The sequence below is a fragment of the Opisthocomus hoazin genome, chromosome 6 (genome assembly GCF_030867145.1).
Source record: "Opisthocomus hoazin isolate bOpiHoa1 chromosome 6, bOpiHoa1.hap1, whole genome shotgun sequence".
Lineage (NCBI taxonomy): Eukaryota > Metazoa > Chordata > Aves > Opisthocomiformes > Opisthocomidae > Opisthocomus > Opisthocomus hoazin.
In genome coordinates, this window is record NC_134419.1 from 28866855 (window position 1) to 28886479 (window position 19625).

Below are 19625 nucleotides of genomic sequence, written 5' to 3' on the forward strand. Positions count from 1 at the left end.
CAATTCTCCCACTCTTACTACTACTTCTTCTCCTTCATTAACTGCTTTCTTCACTACAGCTCTGACTCAGAAACAAGGAACTCAGCTCTCTGAATGACAAAATAGTTCTGGGATAAAATATCCTACTAAACATACATTACAATGCAACATTGTACTCCAATTCAGACTACCTCATCTTTGGTGTTTTCAAACAGATACTTTTGAAAATTCCTCTGCAACATCAGAGATACCTGCTGTGTACCTGCAGGATCATAACCTCTAGAGATACTTCAGACTCTTGGGACAATAGACTAACTAGCAGCCGTAGTAAGTTGTCCACTGGACTACTGGTGTCCACTTCGACCATCACTGGAGGGGGATGATATTTTCCTGCAAGCAGGAAATTTCTCAGAATGCTGCAAGGAGCCAGAACAGTGATTCAAGTCTTTACACAGATCCATATTCCCCATTCACAGCTCCCTGTCCTAACTCTCATCTCCAGTCTTGACCTTCTTGTCCATATTCAGCCCCTCCTGCTGCAGCCTCTATTCAGCACCTCACTCTGTCTCTTTTCAACCAGTCTGAATTCTTTCACATTAGAGCCACCTTGCCTCCCCCATGCCCTCATGCAGGCCTCTTGTCCGGGCATCTTGTCCAGCTCCTGACTTCACTGAACAAGAGCCAGCGCAAAGAGACTCTTCACTGCGCATCCTATCCCTTTCCTCCTATTCCTATCCAGAACACATCCTATCCCTACTTCTGCTCCCAGTCTGCAGCTCCTAACATAGTAAGTCCATGTTCCCTGCGTTATTCAACGGAGAATGTTAGAATGGTTTAGTGAAGACAGGAAGAAAGGAAAATCTGAATAATTTAAAAGGGCAAAGCATTTGCTATTTTTATTCAAAGTGCTGTGGCGAGCATAATTATGCAAATTCAAAAACCTTGTCATAACTGACCTTTTCAAAACATGTGTGTCCATGGGTCTAACATACAATCCATTGATGAACCCTGAAATTTATTAAAGGTCAGAAGTTCTAGAACTTCTTCTCCTTTCATCATTAAAGAACTTATTTAAGATAAACCCAGCAACAATCATTGATGAAAACAGATAAAATTTTGATTCATTGGGTTAGAAAAACCTGTACCTTAAAGTTCTGTAAAAGGAAAAGAAAAAAATTGTTCCTGCTACAGAATCTGTCAGCTTACTTGTTATTCTGAAAATTCAACAACGCCAGAATCCAAAGATTCTAGTCATCTGAAGCCCTGTAAGCAGATTTAGTAAACAGTCATGACACTTTGTAACATTTAGTAAATGGTCAGGACAACAGTAAATGGTCAGGACTACTGATTCAAACTAAGTTTATTGTGGCAGTGTGTAGCGTAAGTCTAAAATCTCGTTGTGTTTAGATCCTTTGGGGCTTGGTTGTCTCTTCTGCCCTACAGCTCCCAGAACTGTGTCACAGACCTTTGTATTCCTTCGGGGAAGATTGTTCTCCACCTTTCCGATCTCATTCACAGCAATACGGTCTCTCTCCACCTTGAAAATTGGTTCGTGCTACAATCTTCCTACGAAAAGCTCACACAGAACCTGGCATAACACCTAGTAAAATGAATCTACATGAAGATTTCTGTGGAGTCATGACTGGCCAAGAAGGGATTTCCAACAGAACATGCACAGAAAAAAAAACAAAAAACAACCAACAAAAAACACCCCCATTTTCACAAATACTCCCAAGCCCTGATACAACTACTCTTGAACCTTACGCTGTACTATATTTTATGCAGGGTCCACTTGAGAAATTTTAAGTATTTTTTCCTTTCAAGAAACTGAAACACAATGACTAATAGGCAAAGCTGTCCTTAATTAGAACTGTAGTTACAACATGAAGTACTGATTCTGTTCCATGACAGAAATGACAGAACTATGGCTTTTACCAAGGGAATGAAGTAATGAACTTAAAAAAAGCTGAGGGCCAGATCAAACAGAATTAGTTGCCTGAGCACCACAGAAGATAATGAATCTACGACAATTTATACCAATGAAAGCAGCTTGTCCTTGAAGCTCAAGGTCATTTTTTCAGAAAAGAACAAATTTTTTTCTGGAATTTGCATGCAGTACAAGCCTTGGCTTCCTGAATTAATCTTCTACACAGCAGCATCACAGACTACAGCATGAACGTGACTTTTTTTTCATAGGTATTTACGCTCTGAGAAATATGTTGGTTCAACTGCTTCTTGTAGAACAGATGGAAGGACATCATGAAATATCAGACCGACCCCTAGCAGGCTCTTTGAAATTCAAATAAGGCTACAGATCCTTCACCCCTGCCATACAAGTCTGTAACAGGGTTGATGACAGAAATACTACATACTAGCACAGGTCTGTGTCAAATCAGTAATGTGACACAGCGTCAAGATTAGCAGCAGGGATTTAAGTGTTTATTTTCATTTAGCGCCTGCCTGCAGTGTCTGTCACCACCAGGAACATTCCATGAAGTCCTAAACAACCAGCACAAAGACATCAAATATAGTCTGGCACACGGTAGCTGGAACTATCCTGCCATAGTTATTCCGTTCTCATCCAAGATGGTCAGCAACTCAGGATCCATTCCTGGAGATAATGCAATACCATAGCAATTATTCAGTAAGCACCTGAATAACTTGTATTAGATAACAGACTTCACTTCTGCTGCTCTGTCTTCACGTATGTTCCAGGAGATGGTGCTGTAACTCGGACGGAAATGGTCCAAAAACTCTCACGCGGTGTTTGTGCACTGAAAATACTGGCTGATCTTACAGTTTAACATGCCTATGCAAATAAAATACTTCAGCAGATCAGGAGGACTTTATGCAAGAAGTGCACAAGCCCAAACGTGCATGCACGTGACACAAACTGAAGACTCAAATTTCATGCAAAGTAACTAGGTAAATGCATGTTCAACATTTTTGAAAATTCAAAGCCTATCAGTTCCTAATGCTCCCAGTCTGCATGTACTTGTTCTGAAGAGAACAGAAGCTCTTTAATGCTCTGCACGAATTCAAACCACGGGCTATTACTCACAGAGAATAAACCTGCTGTGTCACCCATCTGTAAAAGCCATCTGGGACAGATATTTTAAATGGAAACTGCCATGAGATTTAGGGTTCCAAATCAACTTATCTTATAACTTGATCATTTACTCCTTGAACATCTCAATAAGAAATTATGGAGTCCCACCTGACCGAAGGAAGCAATACACATACTGTACATCGGCTTCCTTCCCCGATACATGAACAGTCCAGAGAGCAGATCAATGCAACCCCCATACCATCCTATCCCATCCCTCCCAACCCCTGCTGCTTGGAGAGATAAAGCTCACCTGAATTTTTTATGGGCATCGAATTGACCATACATTATGTACACAAAGTCAGATAGACTATTTGTTTGTTCTTATTTACTTGGTAGCAAGCACCTCAGTTCCTTAAGCCAAAGAAATTCCTTTTTAAATGCATTAATTATCAACAAGTATCAACATTTCTCATAAAATTCTGAAATAAAATTATTAGCTATTCACATCCAAGTTCTACAAATTTCTCTGTATCCATCTGTCTGACAGCTGCATTATTTATTTGCTGTCACACTCAGTAAATTGATGTACTGGCATTTAAAGGTGTCATTCTTCACTCATTACAATTTCGATGATCACTCCAGCACTGCCAGCATTGTACCAATGACCCGAGTTCTGACTACAACTTTTAAGCTCTGCTAATCACAAAACCTGCAAGATTGAATTCCATATATAAAGCAGTATAAGAAGAGACAGAAGAAGTTGAAGGACTAGGCTGCTTTGCTTCAGAGTTCATTGATCTCTCTATGGTAACAATTTGATGAGAAAATGAATTTAATGTCTCTGAAGTGCAACACACATTTTTTGAGCTCAAGGTAAAACATCAGAACTGGTGACACTGCAATGCAGAATTAAGGTAAATGGGCTTCATAGACAAGAATGGGATTAGATTATGCTCACAACAATGAAAAGCTACCCAACTGGTCCAACATCACAACCATAGTCCTCATAGTCGCAAGCGGTCCGTGACTGCCTCCGCACAAATAGTTGAGACTGCCCTGGAGAATTCCGGGCAGGCGTTGCCTACCCTCATCATACCCTCTGCCTGCTCTCCTCAGTACACTTCTATTTTAGCTGCAGTGCCAGAGACCAGAATTCTTTCTGCCCTGAGATATTTCAGGCTGGCAGATAACAGCAGCCCCCCAGTCACACTGGGGAACTGTTTAAACACGAGCAGTACTGATACAGCTTGGAAAACGTACCAAAACACAAGACATTCAAGATGCACTAGACTATGTTCTAGCATACTCCAAGTGATACACACAAGAGGTTTTAAAGGAGAGAGACAATTCCCTAGGAATGCAGAGGGTGTTGCGCGCTGCCGTCCTGGAATTGTCCCCCATTTGCACGCTCTAGAGCATGGCCTTGCAGACAAACCGCTCCATAACCATCACCACTGACTGAGGCGCTTCTGTGGAGAAAATGACCACCCAGCTATTTCTCCTGCAAGCTAGGAAGTGCTCAAAGTCATGACAGCAGCCTGGGAAAGAAAGGACATGCATATAGAGGTCAAGAGCTAACATGAGCATGCACATGTATTTTAAGTGGAAATCAAACACCATCTGAACTAACATCACCTCCCCTTCACTGACACCCCTGGGAGGCACAGGAATGAAACACAGAGGTGACCTGCAACTCACCGCCCCGCACATATTTAGCCACAGCCAAACCAAACCGCAGGAAAATTTGGAATTTTGATCATGCCTCACTAGAGGAAAAACATAATTAAAACTATTACTCTTGGAAAACTTCCAGCTCTATGAATCTGACAAGGACATTTATGATGATAAAAGAATAATAATGTCCAGTAAAATCCCTGTATGTAAAAGCACTAAAAGAGTTTTATAGTCAGAAATCCAAGGGAAGAACATTTAAAACAAGTTAATGTGCAACTTCAATAGAAAAGGAGTAGCATGGCTTTTCCATTTCATAAACTTAAGTTTAACTTCACAGCTATATGTGTCCTATCAAACTTTTCCTGTCAGGGTAAACATCTCATGTTTTATTACAGGTCAGAGCAACTTATCTCGTGGGGTATTTTTGATGAAAATGAACTCTGTAATTCTCACAGAAAGGACATCGGGCTGTTTCTGTTGAGCTAATTTGTGACACTTCGATCCACTTTGCATTTCTGTCCTTTGAAGGATGCCTAACATGAGAGGAAATTCATAACATCATCTAGCAACAGGGGTGCATTACAATAAGACATATTGACATGCTTGCTCTTTTTATTGATCCATGCAGCAGGTTGTTATTTGAGGTAACATTAACAGAAATGTCACATTACTTTGAGAAAAAATTATTTCACAGTTTTTGGAAAAAACATTTGGCAGAGTGCTGCCATCTGCACCCATATTTGAAAACCAAGCTATTCAAATATGTATAATTTACTTAATATTATCATGATATTTGAAAACTAGAAGCTTTTTATTACATTTTCCAAAGCATCATCTCTTTGCATATCAACTATTATATCCATCTGGAAAACTGACACTTGAAACAGCCTTGCCTTTTCAAGTCCATACCATCTTGTTATATTGGGCTCTTCATACACACTGAGCATATGATTTCTGGAGGTGCTTTTGGGAAATAAAGAAAATGGGAGACAAAAACTACAAAGATTGCTCAATTGATGACAATAAGAAATTTAAGTCTCTTGCAAATACGTATATTGAAGTGCTGTGATTATTTCCTGCGATTTTTCCTATTTATTTTAGAATCCGGCACAAGAGAGCAGCTTTAGAGGAACCCCTTTTATTGAATAGCTTTGAGAGCTTCAAGAGATTAAGAATTTCACTGCTGATTACGCTGACAAACAATTCCTGTTTTGGACCAGTCCAAGCAGTAAGTGCCATAAGAAAAGAATTTCCAGCACACGTGCGCTGGAGCCTGTTTGGGACTGCACCTGCTAGAGCCCAGAAACCGGAGACAGAGACCGTGGCCATTCACAGTCTATTTGCAGAAAACATCTTCTGCCACCCTGCCTCTGTCCCTCTCAGTCATCACCCTTGTTTCGAAGCGGTGTCCCTTGTTTCACGTATTTGCTGTTTAAGCCCAGGAAAGGTGGAATAAAGACTCCACAGATCTTAACTAAGCAACATAGCTGCCCACTAAACCTTCTTGACTATAGCACTTTACCTAACCACAATGTTTAAAATACAAAAAGATTCTTTCCATTTTATCCTGAGCCTCTACTGAACAAGCACACCTAAAGCAAACATCCAGGGAAGGGAGCAGCATGCAAGAAAGGCACCTCCTGGAATGATTCATTAACAGCACAGTCAAAAACAAATAGGCTTTAATCAGGGTATCGTTCTGCTTTACTGTAACAGATCAGTGACACATTCAGGGTAAGGCTTTGGAAAAAGGTAGTTGCAAAGTCCTTGTACACAACCTGGAAGTTTCTAGTACCAGCCCACCAGACCTTTCTGGACATTTGCTAAGCTCTAGAAGACTATAAAGTACAGGCTTCAGAGGACTGTGCTGCTGTGTGTTCTGAGCTGCTGAGCAAATCGTAGGAGGTGGACTGCGAAGCAGAAATGAATGAAATCTCAAGCTGACTTAGCCATTTGCTCTAGAAAAACAGTAATTCTCCAGGAAAATGTTCTAAACAGCTGAACCTTATCAAGAGGCTGGATGTAAACCATCCATCCAAGGAATGCTCAGTAATGAAAGATTAATGTGCACTTTAGGGGGTTTGAACCTAAGGCTATCTCCCATCTTCAAATGTACTTTTCAATCTTGTTTCAGTTTCACATAGAATGAACTTATTAGAACTGTTTTGTAAAACAAATGTGTTGTATTAAAACAAGTGAATTGTACTACTTCAAATGATAAACTGAAACATCTATGATAACTGAGTATTTGAGAGCAGCAGCAGTATATACTTCAGGGTAAAACAGTACACTAGGAAAAAATTATGTTGCCTGAGAAGGTTCTGTCTGAACACATAAGGAAACACTTTTTTTACTGTGAGGATGACTGAGCATGGAGCAGGTCACCTAGAGAAGCTGTGGAGTCTCCACCCTTGGAGATATTCAAAAGCCATCTGGACATGGTCATGGGCAGCCTGCTCTAGGTGACTCTGCTTGAGCAGCGGGGTTGGAATAGGTGACCTCCAGAGGTCCCTTCCAACCTCAACAATTCTGTGCTTCTCAAAACAAACCCCCTTACTACCATCCAAAAAGGTAGTCAACCTGTATAATTTCTGGAAGTAAGGAATGCTAGCATCAGATGTGCTTTGGCTCTCCTGGAGAGATAAATCGGATCTCTCCATGTTCTCACTGACAGCCCGCTCAGACAAGGTCACAGGCAGACACTCTGCCTGGCTGGCCCAGATGTGGTTACTGGTAGTACACAACAGCAGTCAGCCAACTGATCTAGAATGTTTTATTCTACAGGCCTTTTCTTCAGTGGCACTTTCAGTCAGGTCTCTCCCCACTCCCTACCTACCAGTTTTTGCAAAACTTAACCTAATACCTTTGTGTCTATGTTCTATCAAACTGGACAAAACCATTTGGTGAATACAAGTTCTAAGTGAGAAAACTGACAATTCAATATATAAACCCTTATTTCTGTTGGAAACCACGTTAAAAACATGTTATAAGGAGTGCAGTCTTCTGCTCAACAATGTTTGTATAAAGCATGCTAAACATCCAAGAATTACAGGAGAAGCATTACCTGCTTGTAGTTCTCTGGTTGTCTAACAAGATCTGTTTCTGTGACAGAAAAATGTCCAAGGAACTGATCCATATGGGAGCCACTAGTGAATAAATGGATCTGGAATAGATTAATTTAAAAGATTTTGTCAGTACAAGGACCAGATCATTACAAACATCATTAGCTACCATTTAACAGCTGCATGGACTGGAATGGTGATGTGAACCAGTGGTTACAAGCCCACTCCCAATGGACAAGTACAAATGTAACTACTACTACCAGTACAACAGACCTTTTTAAAACAGCCTGCAGGAAATTATGGTCGTGCACCACAGTCGTCTCTCAAAATGGTCCATCTGGTTTTGTTAGCAGAACCACATGCAAGAATTGCTGCTGCTGCCACCACAGTAAAACTGAAAGATTTCTCTTTTCATCCTGTCTCAAAGTCTTTTTTCCTGACACTGCACAAGCTCGTGTGCATAGCATGAGAGGAGAAACTGTTTACACAGATAGCAGCAGTCTTAACAGAGTTAAAGGATACCCTCACGACAATTTTTGCCTTCTTCCATTAAAGCAGAAAATGCTACTTAGTTACAGTAAGTTTCTCTTTTGCTGCTATATTTTGTTGGCTTTCACTTACTGGGACCTTGTCCCAGCTGTGCTGGTGATGGTATCATCAATTACTTGACGAAGAAGCTTCCCAAGTTAGTCAAGGGAACAATAAAAAGCAATTCCTCCTATTCAGAGCTGATCCCTTTGTTACTGTAATAACTGCAGCTGCCAAACAAGATAGCAGTGCACATTTGTCAGACAATTGCTCATATTTCATTAATATTTCTGCCAGAAGACAGAGAATGTTTCCTGCTTTTCTTCCTTTATTCTAATATGAACTTTATCATACACTTGGGTATTGACAACTATTCTAAAGTTGACAGGCACTGGGTAATTATCAACCCTTCCCTGAAACTTCAGAATATTTTAGCGTTCCTTTCCCAAAACTCACTTCTGGTGACAACCATCTGTCACATGTGCAGAGCTATGCAAGTTTAAAAATAAAAGAGCACCTCCCCACACACTGTTCTTCCTTTCTGCTTGCCACTCCTCTCCCTGCTGCATTCTTGCATAACTCTGGCTGACAAACCTTTGGGCCTCCAGCACCAGGGGTGAATTTCAGCCCCTCTTCAAAAGTATGTTGCAGCAGCAGCACTGGCTAAAGCCCAGAACAAATATTCTAAAGCTGTAACAACAGAGGAATAAGGTGTTCCCCCAAAACCAGACTAGATGGATACTGGAATAGTCCAGTATTTGTATTTCTACAATCCGTTACTGATAACCCCAGCATACTGAAGATGAAACAAGACTTGAAAAGCAAAGCAGTACCAAGGTAAAAGCAGCAGGTGAGAGGGTGAGAGACAGAGCACGTGTAGCTGTTGCTGCATGGCACTGGAATGGACTGAGGAGGAGGAAGGTCTGATTTAACCTCACACTAACTTTTGCATGAGAGTACAGGCACAGCCCCACACCGAGCACCACTTCTAGGGAGTTTCCAGTATGAATTCCTAAACACCCTTAAGCTTAGACACCCTGAAGGGAGATCAGCTTGTCTAATTCACCTAAGAGAAGATGAAAAGGGGCGTGTTCATAGTTCACAACACTCCCACAAGAGGAAAGAATTCTACTGCATTAAAGAACATGCTATTGAGATCTAACAGCAAATCCACTTGAGGAAGAAACAAAGATTTTTAAACCAAATATCTCCAGAGAAAAGAAGATATAATTAACCAATGTAGTAATTTACAGTAACATGGTAAATTCTTCACGCCAAGATACAGATGCATCTAACAATTGCAGTTTAGCTCACTCATAAATTACTGACAATGAGGTAATCATCCAGCACAAGTCTCTGCCCTCTGTTATTCAGAAATCAAGACTTTGTCCTTGTCCCTTTACTCTTTTGCTACATCAGATATATTGATACGTCCAATCCACTGTAATACATCTTATTTTATATTGTTTATCTTAGAGGAGGCACAAGAAACCACTCCATGCATAGGAGGTATTTCCCAGGGCTGCTCTGCATTCCTACTGACAGAATACAACTCTTGCTCTTACAGTTTCCAAAAACATTACAGCCATTATTGTCATTTTACCACAATCTGACGCCAATTATGTTAAACTCTTCTTCTATCATCAAGAATTCCACTTAATATCATTTTACCCCTACTAACCTATACACATAATACACAATCAGATGCTCACCTGCTTAACAAAATTCACCTCTGAACCCAATCTAACCCTCCCCTATTTCATGTGTAATTCCTGTCCTAGTCTTTTAGCAGATGGAGGATACCTGAAAATACCCACAGGAAATCCATCAGTTTTGCAGAAACTCACTTGTTCCGCTGTTTCTTTTCACATGCTGATCGTGGCACAGTGCATTTAACAGACCCAAAAAACAACACCAGTTTTAAACTATACAGGTTCCTACCTGTTTTTCTGAAACAATGCAAGGCTTCTCATTCACATATTTTAAGGCACAGTGGTAATTCACAGCCTAACTAAAACCAGCTGCTCTCCCCTATGAATTCAAGGGGTATCAAAAGCCAGGCAGACAGATACTCCTCCGGCACTTGACAGAAAGAGGAAGAAACAGAATAGAAAGAACTAAGGGGTGTGCCGTAACACAGTGATTTATCCTTCACGCTTCCATATATTTGAAGGTATATCAGGTGAATATGTGCCACTGAGAATTTCAAGGGAATTATAATGGTATTACTACATTAGACTTTCAAAGCAGGCCAAACTGTCCACGTTGAGAAGCCATTATAACATTATTTAACAGCTCATAGCCACAGGCTGCAAAATTCCTCAGCAACAGCGAGGTTAAGGTTTCCCTGAGGAAGTCTTCCTCCTACAGCAGGACTTGTGTGTCTGTAAGCTTCAACACACCTTCTGGGAGCTGAAGTCACTGAAAAGCAGCTCATCAGAAGAGCTAGCAAAGAGGAACAGCCAGTCAGACCACCTAACAAGCAATTCCCAACACACAACCGGCTGCAGCTCCAGGGACACTTCGCTCTTCAGTAACCTGCGCTGGCTGCTGCAGAACTTCATACCATTAACCTTAAGTGGCTGCAGGCAGGACAGAGTAATAAAGGCCCCAGCAATCAGTTTCACTTATCATTTGTGTACTTTAAAGAACAGCCATTTATCTTTTCCTGTTTCCCCCTCATATTTCCCTCCTAATGCTCCCTTACCCTTTCTTCAGCCAGTACAATGCTATTTCATTAAGACATGAGTCATCACTTCTAACCTGAAACAACATGTCCCTGATCACCCACACGATTCAGAATCTTTTCACAAAATCATTGAAACAGAAGAGACCTTTGGAGGTCTTTGGTCCTTGTTAGAGCAGGAGGTAGGACTATCGCCAACATCAGTCTGTGGTTTTGTGTACAGGAGTCTTGGAAACCTTTGAGGATGGAGACCATTCAGTGTCTCTGGAGACCCGCTCCAAGGCTGCCCATCGTACTAGAGTTTTTTCTAATATGCCTGAACCTGCCAAGCTATAATCAGCGGTCCCTCGCTTTTTGTCTTCTGGTACTGCTGAGAAGACCATGGATCCATCTTTGTAACTACCCATCAAATAGCTGAAGGCAGCTATTAGGTGACCTCTTCCTCAGCCTCCGCTTCACCAGAGCAAACAAGCCCAACTCCTTCAACCTCTTCTTGGAGGCCATGCCAAACTTAGCTAGTCCTTGACTATCTTGGTAGCCTCTCGCTGGATCCTCTATACACAATTCTTTCTTCTAGTAGCAATATCCATACTGAAAAAATACAGAGCGGAAAAGCAGTCATCTCCTCAATAAGAACACATTTTCCAAGCATGATGCATTTTTCTCAAATAGACAATATGTTATTTTAGAGACTGCGTGAGTCACAGAATGAAATCTGTAGAAGTGTCGCCACTACTTGGCAAAAATGATAGCTCATGATCAGCAGTAAATAAGACTGTTCCACAGTTGAGATACATAACCTGTTAAGTTATTAAACAGAGCGAGTAAAAGCCATAATTATCATTTTGTAGAGAAAGCCCTCTGTAAATCTGTCAGCATAATTAGAAAACATAGCACTCATTAGCCTTTTGCATACTGTGTTTGTGGTTTATATGAGAAAAGCAGCAGCTCATACAGAGGTCACATTGGGTCAGCTCAGTCTTCTAAAACACAGCAGACTAGTTTAAAAGTTCTAAAATTAATGCAATAGCACAGCTAAAATTTCCCTATAAAGTCAGGAAATATCAATTATTGTTTATGCAGCTGTTAAATTGTATAAGTATGTCATATTTTGTGTTACCGTAAATGTTAACATTCATGTGGCACCGCAATGAAGTCCCTTCCAAAGTCACTTTTACCTTTCAATTTTCCTGCTTTTAATTCAGACTAAAATATAAATCAGAGCACTGCACTTTATTACAGCTGTGAATAGAACTCCCACAGCTGCGCATACGTATTTGAGCATGCGTAATATCAGTGTGTCATCCCATACAGAGGAGCTGGGATCCAATCTATCCTCCTATGCACACACCTCTGATGGCGGCCCGCGACATACACTGCAGAGCATAGTCCGATTGTAAGAATCATCACCAGCACCGCTCATTGCATTCAGTTTACTCCAGCGGTGACTGCTGGAGAAGGCAGTAACGGCAGCTTTGGGCAACTGGATGAACAGAGAAACATTCTACCTCTTGATTATTCTTCTAGATTCTGGAAATCGTGGTCCAGGGAACTGCAGCATAACTAGCCTGTCCTTTACATTTGCCTGACTGTAACAGTCCTAACTTTAGCAAAATTTTTCTTTGGATAGCCACAGGGGAGGGGGAAAGTTGAAGCTTGTTTCAAAGTACAGTCCCCCATAGGAGGGCATCATCTGACCTGTCAACAAGTTTAGCACGTTGCCCCACCAGCACATCTCCATCATTTCAGTGCCTGATCCAGACCATGAGCGTGTGTCTGTCTGCATTCGAGGCCCCAAGTTCCACCCGCTCTTAATTCTTCCTTGGTCTCATTAACTGCAAGCTGAGGTACTGAAGCTGCCTAATAATTTGTTACTGCCAAGTACCATATAAATCAGAGCACTGATGATGAGTTATGGAGACACTTGCCTCACCTACTATAAAAATCAGCATACCTTAAATAGAGGTAGCTTATCAAGGGGAGAAGATGCCAATCACTTCATTTGAGTATTATATCACTAAGCCACCTCTCCCAATAGCATCACCGTCTGGAATCTCAGTGCAAAAGCCAAAGACTGCACCTGCACTTACAGTGAAATGCTATCTTCATTCCCAGCTCAGGAAAGCACACTGGTAGTGGGCAATGAGCAGCAAAAGGTTATTTTAGATGCTGCACACAGAGCACCTGATCTTTCCCTAGGGCTGTCAATCAGACATCTTCCCTAGCAATCAGTTCATGTAAAGAACAAAATGTAACCTCATTAGAGTTTTCAGCATTGCTCTGTCAGACACAGGATGAAAACCAAGAAGGCATCTTCATTCAAAACACTCTTGTTCAGATTCTGACAACCTTCTGATAAATGTTGTTCTTTGATGATAAATTTCTCAAAACTGTTCTTAGTCTCAAAAAGATTTTCTGTCAAGGTTCTGAGTACAACACCAAGTGGCTCCACATACGTTACCTGAAGAGATATGAACGGAGAAAGGGGGCCTAGGGAAAACATGGCTGAATAACCTTTAGGACAATCTTTAGAATAATTTTTTTAAAATATGTCTCTGCAGCCACCATCACTGTCAGCTTGGGACTGCAGGCTGTTTCCATCATCAGCATACATGATGCTCCCAGATGTCTGTGATTTTCAGACAAGTGTATAAACATCATTCATAAATGGGACTAGAACTGGAATCTTAGCAATGTAGAGACCACTAATGATCCCTGATCTAAAAGCAGGTAGATTTTGGGTTCTGCTCAGATGTTCCCTAGCACTTCAGAAAGGGAAACTGCATTTTATTTTGCTGCTATTACTTTCAACATCCATGCTCAATATTTTGAATCCACATTTCCTATGAACTTCCAGTTCTGAATCACTACTTCTTGTCTGTGGGACCAGAACGCTGTCCTGCTTCTACCAGGCATTTTCTAACAAAAATGGAGACAGCCTACAGTTGCAGAAGTGACTCATGGGCCAACCTGTAAGAGAGACTTTCATACAACCATTATAACCTTCTGAACACTGTACATACGTCATTTTCTCCTCATCCTGCCCCACTGGGGAAAGGTGGGGGTATTTATATTTAGAGTAATTCACTCTTATCTACAGAAAATGCAGAACCAGCAAACAAGAATAATTTGTATGTTTAGCAGCAGCTGACAAGGCTTTTAAATAATAAACAATGCCATAGTGAGTTAGAAGAATCATTTACCTTGTGCAAAAGTTTGCACTGCTCTTGGTGCTGAGCATGCAAACTCCGCCACTGGAACTTCAGCCTCCCATTTAACCACTGCAGGTATCGAACATCTACTCTGTCTTCCAGCCCATAATCAGGTGCTGTTTCAGTTGTACCTTTCTGGATGTTAGGCAGATCATCTTCACACTAAAAGCAGAAGAGAATACCAAAATGTTTCAAGTTAGCTTCGACACTTTCAAATCATTCAGTAGCCATAGCAAATAGTCCAAAGAGGAAAAAAATCCCCCAAAAAGGAAGTTCCAGCAGTAGAGAGAAATCATAATCTTTTAGAATACAGGACTGGGAACAGCCTAAACAAGTACTAAAGTCTGGAATAAATATCAGCTTCTCAGCTATGACGTAGTGAGCTGTCTCCTCTCCCATCTTTCATTTTCCGTACCCAGGAAGACACAGTGTTCCCGAGACAGCAAGCATGTTCTTTACCCAGATGGGAAAAATCACATTTTGACTAGATTCTAATAAGTCAAAGAACATAAAAAAACAGATTTAGCTCCTCCAGTGTCTTCCCAAAAGGGCTGCAGGCTGTATTTGGTGACCCAATTTTGTAAATCAGTGGCTTATATAGGGACAATATTGCAGCCCTGTGCTTACACAGCTATTTTCTATCCTCCATCCAGCATTTCCCTTCTTGCAGGACAGAGGGAAAGAAGCAATCATCCAGCTGACATGGGCCAGGAGTCCTCAGAGGCACTCTCAGCTACAGTTGCACCACCTGTCTTGCCTTGGTTTGCCTTTCTCTAGAGTAATTTGGTAGGAAGAAGCGAGAAGCAAAGAATTTCCTTTTGTTCATCTTGTCCCAGTTCCCTTCTGCTGCAGAAAAAAACCCAGCAACAACCACCTTCTTTTGGATGAAGTTTCTGCTTGGCCAATGGTATAAAGCAAGCAAGACATTTCTGTAATATCTCCCAATGAACATGGAGGGAATTCCAGCTCCCCCAGCCTCTTGCACAAAGAGGTCATTCACATTCACAAACAGATCTCTCTCTCCCTTTTCAGCTCAGGCTCCTGCAGACTGCAAATTAAAAGGGGATGAAGACATGGGTTGTTTTACTTCTGATGCCAATAACACCACTTCAAGTAAAGCTGAGCTGTCAGCTTCATCCAGTCCATAGAAAGTACATACAATAAGCACAATCCGTAATTCCAAATTTTTTACTACAGTATATTGTATGAAGTCAAAACAACACAGAGCTGCGAAGGCCTGGTTATTCATAATGGGTGTTCGCCACCTAAGAAAGTGTCTCCTGGTTGTTGGGCTCTCAAGAAATTTCTTTAACACGGAAATTTAAAAAGCGCATTTGAAACACGACTGTTTTCAAGAAAACACTTAAGCAGATATTTGGACCCACACACCTTGATGGTGTTTAAACATATGTGCTTCCCTGCTTCACAGACTTCCATGTTCAATAAAATCTTTATAAGATTCAGTTGGCAGGCAAAGCTTGAATGTAATTCCAATTTGGATCCTAAACTAAAAATGCAAACTGTAAAGTGAAGAGACTTTAATCTTGCCTTAAATGCAGATTTCAGCAGAAGGGTATCTATAACCACGATCAAATAACATTCTAATACTTGTTTTAACCTAACTATCACCTCAGTTGACAGAGCCTCTAATACAATGAGTGTTCATATTACTTATAAGCACAAAAATGCTGTTCTGGTCACATAACAAAATGTATCAAGAATACAGGGTTTTTCCTTTTGCTCTGTGGCTCAGATAAATGCATGCTATAAGTCACAGGGGTGTAGGGCTGGTAAAGGGCTTTTCCTTTTAAAGTCACAGATTCATCTTTCAAAAAAAAAAAAAAAAAATAGACAGTATCTCCTTTGTGCTGACTGCAATGTCATTCTCTTTCCTCAGCTGCCTTCAGCCCCGTGCCCCTAAATCAAAAGGCACTGTGTCCTAGGGCACTGCAGTTCTAGCTAAGCACTTTCATGGTTCAGATTGTCTTGCCCACACCAGGAGAGGTTTCTGGACTATGAAACCATACAGATATGATTACCAAGTTGTCCATAAACATGATGAGCCAAGCAACTGGATATTAGTCACTACAGCAGAGAAAACGCATGTGTAAACAACATTAAAACACTTCACACAAGCAGCCAGAAAGCCACAAGGCCAAAGACAGACTTGGGATTTCCAGATTAAAATCTGCATTTTCCATAATTTACAGTTCATCTCCTACTTCCCTGGTTTGAGGTTTCGGAACAGCACAAATACTGCTCTCCTGGGGATTCATTTCAGGAAGGAACGGCATTAGACTCGATTCCTTTGGCAGTACAGAGACTAACACCATGCAGAGCTAATTTTATTGTAGCAACCTGTCTTATTAATATTAAAATAAGGAAGCCAGCCAATGCATTTTTTAACAGGCGCTCTCTATTATTTATTAAACAAACTGCACAAAAAAAATTTACTTTTGCTATGAAATACTTAGCCTGGCATAAAGTAAACAAGGTAAAAAATAGTCTTGCATATTACACTGTGACCTCAATTTCTAGTCCCATCTTTACAATCTAAGACTATTTACTGCTCTCCCAGTGGGAGAAAAATCACTAAAATACCAGCCCAAGCTAGAGCCTTTGCTTCAAATATCACTGTGAATTTATCTAATCTATGCAGCAATACGGGTACACACCTACATTCACTTCTGAGATACAGAAGTGCATATTATTTAGTCAAAGTCATAAAGAGAGCAGCCAAAGCAACTACCCAGGGCTCTCAATGGCCTCCTCGCGCTCAGAATGCTCCACACCAGCTCTGAAAGAGATCATTTCATAGCCACTTACCAGAAAAGCTTTTTGCCTGTAAACTGTTTGCTGCAATTAGTGTTTCTCTTTGATTCTGTTTCAGAGAAGGGAGGCGCATGGACTCCAGCTCAAATGGACTCCAAGCCACAGGCTTGCAGTACAAAACCCACATCAACACGTACCGATACCCTCACTGCAGGGTCAGACTCTCTTCCCATTACACTGGCAGTGTAAGAGCTAGTCTTGTCAAACTGGACGATACGGACTTGTCAGAGCACATGCGATTAGCGTCACAAGCAGAAGCTAGTATGAAGCACTTAATTCCAACTCCCATTGTAACTCAGCCCAAATGAGTTTTTCTGTCGTAAAAGCTCAAAGTACTGCTGTTAGAAGACCTCAGTATCCATTTGTTGGCAAGACTGAGAAAAGCAAGCACAAGCCTGACTCTCGTGGTTTAAGCCAGCAGCCAGCAACTAGGACGACTCAGTCGCTCACTCTGTCCTCCCCCCTGCAGTGGGATGGGGAGGAGAATGGGCTAAAAGTAAAACCCGCGCGTTGAGATCAAGACAGTTTAAGACGACAACAAAGGAAGGAATAATAATAATAGAATATGCAAAACAAGCCATACACAATACAATTTCTCCCACCGCCCGACAACCGATTGCATGGCCCGGCCCAGAGTAGTGATCAAGGAAGCCATGGATTTCACCGAACTTGCCAAACCCATGGAAAAGTCAAACTCACAGAAAAAAGTTCCTGCTCCTCCCCCCCAATTATATACTGAGCATGATGTCTATGGTATGGAAAAATTCCATTGACTGACTTGGGTTAGCTGCCTGGCTATACTCCCTCCCAGCTCTTGCACACCTGCTCACCAGCCGAACATGGGAAACAAAAAAAAAAAAAAATCCTTGATTTCTTAGCAACAACTCAAAACATCAGTGTATTATCAACTTTCTTCTCATACTAAACCCAAAACACAGCAGCTACTGGGAAGAAAATGAACTCTATCCCAGACAAAACCAGGATAGTGATGAAGGTGACATGCATATTTTACATCAACTCTCTTCAAGCCAATTCCTGAGCTATCACCCTGCCCGCATTTAGGCAGAACTTAAGTCCAGCTCTCCTGTGGTAAAAGATCCAGGCAAATAACCAGCTAAGTCCCATAATAAACACACATTCCAGGACACCATGCATCACATCTCAACTAAGGTAGTGTACAAACTACAAAACCTGCCCCAAGCTCACAAATACTTCTCTGGCTTAGTCAGAGCTAAACACAGCTTATGTCCTAAAAGCGTATCTTTAAAATTTTTGCAAGGCAGCCTAGAATTCAGTCTCCAATGCCACAGGAATTTTGCCCTAAACATTCCTCCCCAGGCTATTTCAAGTCCAGTTGTTAAGAAAAAAAAGATGCCAAATCATTCTCAAAACATGCGAATGGATTTGCAGTTTGACAATGCAGTAAGTGCAAAAAAAGGCAACACAGTAAGTGCTGGCAGAAGTGCTCTGAGCAGACAAGTCAGATGAACTGAAAAAAGCCCTAAGATACAAAAAGTACTCAGAGGGAAAGAATAAGGGGTGGGAGAAAGGAAGGTGTGAAAAAAAGACATAGTGATATATCAATTTTCATTCACATTCCATACATCTGAGCAAACAACTTGCATGCAACATGTTTAGAGAGAAATTAAAGATTAAGAAGTTTTAGCTTTTGTAGCAGAAATGAAGCTTTTCTTTTCTGTTTGAAATACAAAGCAATCCCATGTTATTGGAAATCGGAGAGCAGTTCTACCAACAGTGGATGGAGATAAACTATTTATATGATGAAGTACTTGTTTAATTTACCAAAGAACAACATAAGCATCAACTTGTTTGTAGACGTGTGAGAAGGGAGCATTTTTTTTCACTGCTTGCTCCATTCGAGAATTTTAGTGACCTGGTGGTTGACCTTGCTCTGTCCAGACACTTTGAATTCAACTCTAAAAATTGTTTTAAAGCAAAATTCCTTGCAGATTCAGAGGCGAACTTACAATGTGCCACAAGCAGTACTGCAAAGAAAACCCTTTGCAGTGCAACTTCACCACACTTCTACACTTTGTGTACTTTTCCAATACACATAGATATCCTAATGCTTATAAATTCTTACCTTAATAACTTCACTATGCCCTGTACACGCAATGGAAATGAAAAAGCCAATGCCATGCGATGGCAGAGCCGGTTCCCCCCGAGAGGCTCTTCTGTGACCACGAGCTGCTGCCTGTCACTAAGGGACAGAGCTCAGCCACCACCAGCTCATTCCCAGCCAGCTTCCAAACCCCTCCACAGATCACCTCCTTGCTTCTGTATTTGGACGGCCAGCAAACAGCTTGTTGCTCTTCCCATGGAGAAGCAGCCCTACTGGAACACAGATAATGTATATATCCATGGGTTAAATGTGTTAAGTCAACTCCCTGACATTATCCTTGAGCAGAGCAAAATATAGCAGCTGCCAGTTGAAACCTCCCACGCATGCTCCCAGCCCAATACCGACTTGCACCCGAGTTACTTACTGTGGGTCTAGATAGAAACTATTTACTCTCAGGTACTACTCAGATCTTAACTACACTAAGCACACAGCCTGGTACCACGAAGGTGGGAAGGAGCAT

At 41.2% G+C, this 19625-nt stretch overlaps 1 protein-coding gene across 1 annotated transcript in view; it reads right to left on the reverse strand.

The window, feature by feature from the left end:
- The window catches only part of TEDC1 (tubulin epsilon and delta complex 1), a 74967-nt gene that overhangs the window by 38716 nt on the left and 16626 nt on the right, over positions 1 to 19625 (reverse strand). The window contains exons 4-5 of the mRNA XM_075422374.1: positions 14182 to 14352; positions 7767 to 7865 (exon numbers count right to left, since the gene is read on the reverse strand). Of these exons, the coding sequence (XP_075278489.1) occupies positions 7767 to 7865; positions 14182 to 14352 (270 nt within the window). The remainder of the gene's footprint in view (positions 1 to 7766; positions 7866 to 14181; positions 14353 to 19625) is intronic.